Below are 10793 nucleotides of genomic sequence, written 5' to 3' on the forward strand. Positions count from 1 at the left end.
GTAAAACTGTATTATGCTTGTCTGTCAATATGAAAAAGGCTTTGAGCTGTACTAATGAAATTTGGTGTATGTTTTTTATTCCAAATGTGAAAGTTTCAATGAGATTTTGATTTAAATTCATTCAGAAGACGATTGTCTGTTTTACTGCCCAAATTTAGTTTTATGCGATAACTAGAAAATGTAAAGAGCTAGATGGATAATTTTTGGTATATAGATTTAAATCTTAAATTGTAGAAACCTATCAAATTTGGAACCAAATCTGTCAAATTAAAACCAAATTTTGGTTTCATTCTTTTGGAAATAACATATGGGAAACACAAATATGACTTTCAGGAACTTATTGCTAAACACAGGAGATTAATAAAAAAAATAAAATAAAATAAAAATAAATTGCTGATGACCATTTGCTAGACTTATTAAAAATGTTAAATACCAGCTAAAGAGTAATATTTCACAACTATTATTCAGCAATGCTATGCAAAGTTTTTGTGGCCTTGTTGGAAACCTGCAATTTTATGCATGGATAGTGAGGAAATCACTTTCACTATTATTCTTTTTATGATGAATGCTTTCTTCTTTATTATAATTTTTTTATAAGAATTAATGTTAATAAGTTTTTATTTATCTATTTATTTTTAAATGATGATCCAAACAGGAATGGAAACTTACCTTTCATATTCTATTTAATTCATATCATCGGCATTATAAGAAATTGAGAATTTTCTCATTTGTTTTAATTTTATAAATTTTGTTGTCTCTGCTTTTTGCATTTTAGACTTCTAAAACATATTTCTTATTTATAGCTACAACACCTGAACATCCTTTATCACCAGGTAATTATTTTAGAATACTTGTATTTTTATTTCCTTCATATTTTGTAGCTTCATAAGTAGCTATTGCTACATTATTTGAGAAAAAGAAGTCATTATTAAAAATATTAAATATCCTTTCACCTAAATTATATGACTTGTATGAAGCCTTCTATTCTCATTAAAATTTGTATGCATATTTTAACTGTGGTAGTTGAAAACATGGCACTTTTGGAATTTAACTTCCATTTATTTCATCCCAAGATTCACAGTTTGTACATCGAAAAGCGATAATAGACATACCAGTCTACATCGAAACACAAGAACAAAAGGATCCATAAATTTTTTTCCTTCAGTGATTTTACTATAAGATTTTGATAGGGATTTCTTTGACACATATACTTAGGAAGGAGAGTTTTAGGTATTTTTTAAAAGAATATTGTAAGCATTAAGGATTTTTATCCCTTCCCTTAGAGCATGAGAAAATGCTTGTCAGTTTTCTAGAGAAATGTGCTAAAAATAATTAAATAAAAAGTAGGAATTGGATCAGGAAATAAGAGAGCATTTTTTTAATTATGTTGGTTTAAATGAAGATAAAAATTAGGATTTAAATTAAAATAAGAGATATCAATACATATATATATCTATTTAATAGATAGCTCCTCTTATTCTTTTATGTTGAGTGCTCTTCGTCATATTGTTAAAAATTTTTTAATAATAATTTATCTGAATTGTTTTTTTCAATGAACCAAAGAGGACTGTTATTTATTTTTTGTGTTTTTCCTGTTTGGTTCTTATCAGATGACATCATAAGAAATTGAAAATTTTCTCATTTGCATTAATTTTAGAAATTTTCTTATGTCCCTTTCTTTTTCTTTCTTTTCTTTTTTTTTCTTTCCCTTCAATATTTTAAAATTCTAAAGCATTTTTTTTTTATTTACAGCTTCACCACCCACAAATGAAATGTCAAGAGGTAATTGTTTTAGAATATTAATATTTTTATTTCCTTGAGACTTTTAAGGTAACTATCAATACATTATTTAAGAAAAAGAATTCATTATTATACATATCATTTGACATAGATTAATTTAAATTTGTCGAATGTTCAGATTTATGTTATGAAAAAGATTTTTGAATTTTAGACTGCAGTATTTCTTACTTCTGTTTTAAATACCTTTGTACACTGAAGAATAAAATGTGCATCTTTAGTAAAATGTAATTCAAAATTTATATGTTTTATAATATTTGATGGCGGATAGGAGAGAGTTGAAGCATTTTCATGAAAAATACTAATCCATCTACTATATTTTTTATAGATATAATAAATAAAAAAATTAAATACCAAAATGAGGAATAACTGTATTTTTATTATAACAAATCACCACTCTTATTATAACAAAATATCAAATATGATTGTACTTGCATAACAGTTTAACAATATAATTGCAAAAAATATAATTGTACTTGTCATTAAATATATATTGTGTGATGTTGTGTCAGGATACCCCCTTTTTTCCCTCCTTCTTACTAAATGCATAATGTATTCCAAAATTAAATTACCTCAATATATTTGCATACTGCTTTTTTGGAAGTTTGCTTAATTTTGGTGTTCTTGTTCAATGTAATGGGTAGAAAGCATTTACAGTAGTTTTTTTATAATCTATATTAAAATAACATTATTTTGCATTTACCTATTCAGTGCAATTTATTAGTTAACTATGTAGTAATTTTCAGAATTGTTAAAGTAATAACTTTTATGACCAATAATTTAAAGATTCTGAATGGCTTTAATGTAATAGCTATATTTTTGTGAAGAAAAAGCAGTACAGAAATTGTAAATATTACTCATTAAACTCTGTAAACAATGAAATATGTGTTCCACTGTGGTTTTTATTTATTCAGTCTTTAATGATCACATTTCACCCAAAACAAACTGGATAAGACAAGACATTTACACTCACATCTCTTTTAACAGAATAGCATCTCATCTCATTGTATTTACAATTGCAGTGCATCATGGGATGCATACCTAATTAGATAACGCCATCTATTATCCAAGAGAAGATAGAGTAATGTAACTGCTATACAGTTAGTTATAATTTCTTAATTCAGACATTATAATGAGGAGTTTTATTGTATTGTGCCATTATTAGTACATTAACTACCATTTAATTTATATTATTTTTTAATAACAAAGCTTTTTGAGGCACGTGTCTCTCTGAATTTTTTTTATATAATTTTAATAATACACACATATTTAGTGCTTTACTAGATGTATTAATGCTGTCAGTACTGAAAGGAAATACTCTATCAGTAAAACTGCACTTTGGATATCACTGAGAAATCGCCCCTGCATTCTTGTTAAGTATGATTGATTGAATACCTGTAGTACATACTTTATTCTTTAGAGACAGTCATTCAGAGGAATTTAGGGGACAGTAAAGTTCTTTGAGAATCCTCAAAGGGTGTCTGAGAGTACATTTTCTTAAAAGTTAACAGCTATGGAAATGAGTTTTTTTTTTTTTTTTAATATAGTATATCAACCCATACAATCACAAGCTACTATTGCAATTTTATTGAAGATATAGGGATTTTTTTTAAAGATCTTTGAAAGAGAAACTTGTGTTTCAATATTCTAAGATGCCTAAACTCAAATTATCTTAGGAATGAGACTATTAACATATGTATATTAACCATTATAGATTCAATAATATATTATGATTGTTTTTAAAATTAGTTAATCAAATAATTCCCAAGTTTGGATTGATGGAATCTTATAAGGCTATTTATATACTTATAGACCAATTTCTAAGTTATTTCTATATCTTTCAAATTATTTTAAGTTGCATTCATTTATAAGATTTTAAGAAATATCTTTACACCTTTAAAAAATGAAATTATAATTTTGAAGAGATAATTATTGTATTTCACATTAATATGTTTCACTAAAAAATAGTAAATTTCATTTCATTCTTCTTTTGCAGAGCAAAGGGATTACCTTTCAAGAGTGAGTTATATATTTATTTATGCATTTAACAGTTATATTGAAAAAATGATGTAATTTTTTTAATTCAGTATTATTTATTTATATATAGTGAAATTTATCATATTAATAATTGTTCAAAAACATTGCATGCATAATTTTTAGTTTTTTAAAATATTAATTCATTTATTTTTAAGAAATAAAATTATATAGTGATATATATATATATATATATATATATATATATTAAACATATATATATATATTAAACATATATATATATATTAAACATATATATTATATTCTGAATTATATAGTTGGTATTTCATTGCTTTCTTTTTGAATATCTGCAGCGTTGCGGAGTTATTAAGGAAAAAAATGGTCGGCCATGTCTTAAATCAATGGATTGTCCTAAGCATTCAATTGAAATTCAGAGTGGAGATAGCAATTCCACTTATGAAACGTAAGTGTGCAGGAGTTTTTTTTATGTGTTTCTATAATTAATAATATTAATCTATAATAATAATTTTAATTTGTTAGGAAAATTAAAATAATTTTTCGTAACAATTTTTTTTTAGATATACTTTTGTTTTTTTCTTTTCTTCCTTTTTCTTTTTTTTCTTTCCTACTCCATCTTCTAAAATATTCCTTAGAAATTTTGAATACCATTTTTCTGACTTAAAGTGCTAATTTAGCTGTAATAATGGATATTAATATGCTTATCTAAATAATTGACTTAATAGCTAATTTTAAAATGGATATTAATTTATTATGATCATTATAAGAAATTCTGAATGATATTTGCATGTCTGAAATTAGTAGTATGCTCTTTATTATGATTATTGACTTTCTGTATTTTGAAAAATAGTTATTTAACTTTTAAAAGAATGTAATAGCTTGAATGCCACATACTTAGCATTTTGTACATACTTAGAAAAATTACACTTTAATCTTTTATTATGCTCACCCCTTAGTGACAAATATATTTATGATTTTTTTATTACTTTTTCTAATTTATGTATTTACTTTATCTTTATGTAGTAATCCTGATGATGATGATGATGATGTTGATGATAAGAAATTAGATTATAGTAGTAGCGATTATGATTCATTGGATTAATGTCTTTCTTTGGCGAAAGAATATTATAAAAATGTTCAATGCATTTGTATCTGTAAGTATGTTTTTTTGTTTTGATTTATTATGCACTAAAGAATAACAAAATAGCACACAGTTTTATTTTTCTGCAATTTTTTTTTCTCTTCCATATTCTGTATTTATCTATGGATACATGCTTATAAGAAAAATATGAAACTTTGATCTTATGAACTTCTTTATTTGATTGCACAATATTAGTTATGCACATAGTATGAATTGAGACACAGCAGAAGGTATAATTGAAAATGGCAAATTTATTTACAAATACAGTTTAAAAAATAAGAGTGGTGAGAAAGAGTAGTTATTATACAATTTCTTTGTAGATATCAATGCAGTTTGGATTAAAAAATATAACTCATGCAAAAGAGATATGATGCAAATTTTGAAATAAATAACTGTATTGCAACCTAATCTATCACAGATACTGAAGATTTATTCTGTATCTGTGATTAGCTGTAATCTATTCTCAGGCCATCATTGGTGTAGGCGAGATATCTGATAGTTTTGTTCAAACCTAAGCACATTTATGATAACAAAAGCTAACGAAACAAAACTTGGTTTTTATTTCGATTTTGATGAGAAATCATCTAATGTTAATAAGTTATTTATGATTAGATTATTATGATATTATTGTCAGGAAAAGCACTTTCACTTCTTCTGAGACAACTCAACTCCTGGAATTCCTGAAAACAAATAAAAAAAAACCCCCTTTTTTTTTTAATATTAAGACATTTAATTAGTTGAAATTATTTACAGAATTATATACAGGATTTTTAGTATAAACATATGCAATGGAGCTGTAACACCACACATCTCAAAGTTCGCCGAAGGAAAAAAAAAAAAAAAAAAAAAAAAAGGTTTTTTTGAATTTGTTTTTAGGAATTCCAGGAGTTGAGTTGTCTCAGAAGAAGTGAAAATGTTTTTCGTGACAATTATGACATAAATTCTTCTCTTCTCAGTATTATTTAGTTGTTGAAAAGAAATTAAATAATTCAATTTAGGTAACAAGTGGCTTAATATTATTAATATATTTTTCAAATATATACACATAAGATTTCTGTTAACTGCTATGTGTGGGAAAAAATTATTCCATAGCTGCTTGAACATATCTAAATTGATATCAAAATGTTATACTAAAAGATAATTAAATTCCACATAGTTACACTTTTTTAAATAACAAGATTGGTAACCCAAATAATTTAGATGCTTTAATAGATCTTAATAAAAATGAATAAATGTTGAAAATTGTTTATGAATTTAAAAGAGCATATTCTAAAAAATCTGTTGAAATACTTTCAACATAATCTAAAATCAATTTCCATTATAATTGAAATAAAAATATCTCATCTTTGAATATCTTTGAATTTGATGCTTTGAAATTTTAGCAGCCAGTCTTATGCTTTCTATTAAAATTAGCTTTGTCCTTGGGAGCTTTAATAAAATAATTATTCTATCTATTCCTGTTCAATGCTGTTTTCAGTTTTATAATCTCATTTATTTTGTGTTAGAATTTTCATCTGTATACAAATTAAAAATAACCGTACTTACAGATTCAAATTCTATAAAAATGTTATTCCTTTTTCATACACTAAATTGACAAAGAGAAGGCACTGTAATCATCAAAAGATGAGTTCTTGAGATTTTGAATAAATCTCCCCTTTACAGTGCTTCTCGAGTCTAGAAAATACGTTTTTAAAATTGTCTGTCTATGAACACAATAAGTGAAAATACTTTAAGCAAGATTGAATTATCGCATAAAATTTCGTATATGTTCTCTAATCCAGTTTAGTAGATTTCTGGAAAATTTTGAACAAAATCCATTCACAAGTTTATCTATGTGCAAATGACTATAACTATTAAGCTAGATGCATAAAATTTGGACAAAGTATATAACTATATCAAATTTTGGACCTAATTTATCAAGAGATTCATTTTCTGTACATTCGCATGCATATGCGATAATTCATAAACAACTAGGGGCCACAGTGGTCTGGTAGTAAGGTCGTAGCTTTGTAAATGGAGTGTATCAAGTTCGAGACTCGATTCTATCGAACTGTCAAATATTTTGCACACTAAATCCGTAGGGGCCAAACGTCTTCCCGATGGTGTGGTGTGGAAGCTTGGTGAGTGGGGGGGTGCCAGCTCTGGTGTCGTCCTATCATCTGACCGCGGTTCAAAATTACGAGGTCTGTTCCCCGAATAGTCCTCATATCTATGTGCTTTAAAAAGGGACTTTAATATAACTAAATCAAAAATACAACTAGTTAAATAGATGAAATTTGTTTGGTATCTTGTTACTAGAATTGTAGTTCTATATAAAACTTTGGTTTCAGTTGGCGAAAGAAAGTCTTTCCAAACGCACCCTTGGTTGTCTTCATTATGCAATGTAGCACAAAATATTCATGTTTGAAGCTTTAAAATAAAAATTTGAGTGATTGTGGTATTTGTGGCCATGCTGAAGTCCTAGCATTTTATGTGACTAGACACATGGTATTCTTATTAAAAAAACATACATTTGGGAGTGTATTCCTGCTGATTTTAACTATCATCAATTTTAGTTTCAGATATTTAATTATGAATTTCAGTTTTGTATTATCAGTAATTCTAAAATATAGACCCCCCCCCCCATTTTGGCTATAATGATTTATATATCCAAATTCAGTTTGATTTCGATATGCAAATTCAGTTTTTAAAAATAAATTACTGTCATGTATTTAATAAAGAATTAAGTATTAAAAAATTTCATAATTATTAATTTAATTTGAGTTCACATTATTTATTGCATTCAAAATTTTTTGAACAATAATTTGCTATCCATATTTTTTTAGTTACTAGCTTCTATGAGCTTAGTTTGCAGTGTACTAATTATGACATTTTGCATTGCAGGTGTTTTGAATCGTAGCACTATAGATTGAAAGAAATTCTGTAAACATTCTACATCTGATTTATTGTGTTTTTTTTATGTATTTCTTTCAGTGAAGAAGCAAACTTTTATAAAGGAATACTTCACGATGATCGAGTTTTTAAATGTAATTGTGTTAAAATGAAAATATTTATATTTTGATCATGTAGTAATGTTGTCCCTACTGCACTTATTTTTGTCTTGTTGTATTTTCTATATTAGAAATGAAAATAAACAAATGTATAAAAATACCAAATGTGTTTGGTTTTTTATTTGAAAGAAATGTAGTAGTTGTAAATGAAAAATTAAAGATATTTACCAAGTTGAATGGAAATCAGTGACTTATTATTTTGTCATATGCCAAGTATACAAAGTGGAATTATTGTAATCTTTAAAAAATGTGAAGAAAATTTGACTAATCTCCACATTTCACACTCTTGAGTCTGAAAACATATTCTTGGAATTATGTCTGATTGTGAACACTAACTTAAGAAGTCCTGAAAAAATGAAATTTCTTTTTGCACAAAACATATACAGTGGTGACCAAAATTGTGGACACTTTTGTAAATTTTTATGTTTTCTGAATTTGTATGCTCATAGAAAATGTAACATTTCACACAATGCAAACTCTTATTATCATTTTAAAGAGAATTTAATGCTGATTTCAATACAAAAAGAAAAATTAAAATATTTACAACACACAAAAAAAAAATGAGCGGCAATAATTATCGAGATACATTAGATGCTGATGACTGCAGTGAGTTATCAGTACTTAAAAGGGTAGCCTTTATTTTTTATTGCAACTTCACACTGATGTTTCATTGAGCTGACAAGAGTTTCAAAATGTTCCTTTGTTATTGCATAATGCCAGGAAACAATTATAGTCTCAATTAATTCTCTTTCATTTGATGAACACTTCATATGTACAAGAGTTTTCAAACGCCCATAAGTTCTCAATAATTTTGTAGTTAGCACTCTTTCCTGGCCATGATAACAATTCAATTCTCTTTGTACTGAATCACGCTTTCGATATTTTTGCTGTGTGGCAAGGAACTGAATCCTGCTGAAAATAAATCACGTGTTGTAGGGAAGGAGATCGCTGATAGATGTAAATTTTGACTCTAGAGGGTGTCAGTGTATTTTCTTGCATTTAATATCCCATCGATAACATGAAGGAGACCAATACCGTCTGCTGACATGCATGACCAAATCATAGCACTAATTGAGTTCTTCATAGTTGCCTGTATGCAATCAGAATGTAGCTCTTCGCCTATTCTATATCTTACCTATTTTTGTCATCACTACCGAAGAACAATATGTTTGTTTCATTACTCCGTATTACTTGTGGTCATTGATCATCAGTCCAATTAATGTGTTCCTTTGCTTACTGTAATCTTTGCATACGCTGCTGTAAGTTGAAATAAGGATTTTTTCGTTGAATTCTACCTCTTAGTCCAACATCTAATAATCTTCTCCTGATTGTTCTTGAACTGACAGAAATGCCAGCATCATTCAATTGACTTCTGATGGTCGCTGATGACATTCTTCTATCTTGGAGACATAGTATTTTTATTTTTCTGTCATCAACAGATGTGGTGTACCTTTTTCAGCCATTTCCTCCTTTGTTTTTTATTGAATTTGTCTCTTGATATCGTAAACAAAGCTTTCGGACTCCAGATGTAGTCAGTGAACCACCCACTTGACTTGCAATTTCAGCATAGAAAAAATCAAAATCATGTAACACAATAATATTAGTTCTCTTTCTAGGTGTCCAATCTATTCTTTTATTTGATGTCATTGCTTCTTGACTAAATATGAGAAATATTTACAAAAATTTCAACTATAAATTAAAATGTGTAACAAAATTTCTAACTTCCAATTTGATTACATAAAAAAACAATCTTCCTTCTACAGAAAAAAGCACAATGAGGACTTCTTGCAACTTTAAACATGATGATAGCGTCTGCTAGCAGTTATTAATATTTGATTGGTTCCCCGAACAAGAACAGTGATTGCTCAAGTAAGTTAAAAATTACAATCCACTTCATCACTGCATTTGTTATTCAGATTAAAGTAAGAATAACTTTTTTTGTATTGCAAATATTTTAATTTTGCTTTTTATATTGAAATCAGCATTAAATTCTCTTTAAAATGATATGTAAGACTTTGCATTTTATGAAATGCAACATATTCTATAAGCATACGCAGTTAAAAAAACATAACGATTTTCAAAAGTGTCCACAATTTCGGCCACCACTGTAGATTGTATCAAATTTTGAGATTAATTTGTTCTGAGGAAGCCTCTTTGTCTGACTATTTGTGTACAAGTTAACACAATAACTGTAAAACGAAAAGAATTAGATAGATAAAATTAAGCATGTATATTTAAGAAATAAAATGTGGATCTGTCTCTATTTTGGAATCAAATTCATCAAGTATTTGATTGTCTCTTAGTCTGTACATTTGCATATACACAAACACATAATTTAAAAACTTAATGATGCAGTTAAATAAATTTGGTCCACACTTTCATCACACAATGTATAGATCTTTACTTTGATCAAAGTATTGACTGTCGGTCAACACTTTGGTCTATTGGTCTATCACATGCATGTAAAGGAATTTATTCAAAAACGTAATGACACTTTAATGAAGAAAATTTAATAAGTAATTTTGCTACTGAAATTGTAACTAACATTCTAGGGCAAATGCAGCCTAATATACAGGGTGTTCATTAATCATTGTCGGGGTTTCCGTACTTCATAACTTTCGAATAAAAAGTATTACTCAAAAACCGATTACGTATTCGTAAATTACAACTCAAAGAATTTTATTAATGATATTAAAGTGTAAAGCTTGCACTTTGTTGGCATGCAGCTGCAGGCGATTCTTTGAGTTGTACTTTCCGAATACATAATTCTTTGAGTTGTAATTTACGTATTC

At 27.2% G+C, this 10793-nt stretch overlaps 1 protein-coding gene across 22 annotated transcripts in view; it reads left to right on the plus strand.

Moving 5' to 3' along the window:
* Positions 1–8058, plus strand: part of LOC129979530 (uncharacterized protein DDB_G0284459-like) — a 72945-nt gene extending 64887 nt beyond the window's left edge. For all 22 annotated transcript variants that reach the window (XM_056090738.1, XM_056090718.1, XM_056090727.1 and 19 more), the window contains 6 exons: positions 804–833; positions 1753–1782; positions 3794–3816; positions 4146–4255; positions 4834–4964; positions 7835–8058. In XM_056090738.1, the coding sequence (XP_055946713.1) occupies positions 804–833; positions 1753–1782; positions 3794–3816; positions 4146–4255; positions 4834–4912 (272 nt within the window). In that variant the 3' untranslated portion in view covers positions 4913–4964; positions 7835–8058. The remainder of the gene's footprint in view (positions 1–803; positions 834–1752; positions 1783–3793; positions 3817–4145; positions 4256–4833; positions 4965–7834) is intronic.
* Positions 8059–10793: the final 2735 nt, after the last annotated feature.

This window comes from Argiope bruennichi, chromosome 1 (assembly GCF_947563725.1).
Source record: "Argiope bruennichi chromosome 1, qqArgBrue1.1, whole genome shotgun sequence".
Classification (NCBI taxonomy): Eukaryota; Metazoa; Arthropoda; class Arachnida; order Araneae; family Araneidae; genus Argiope; species Argiope bruennichi.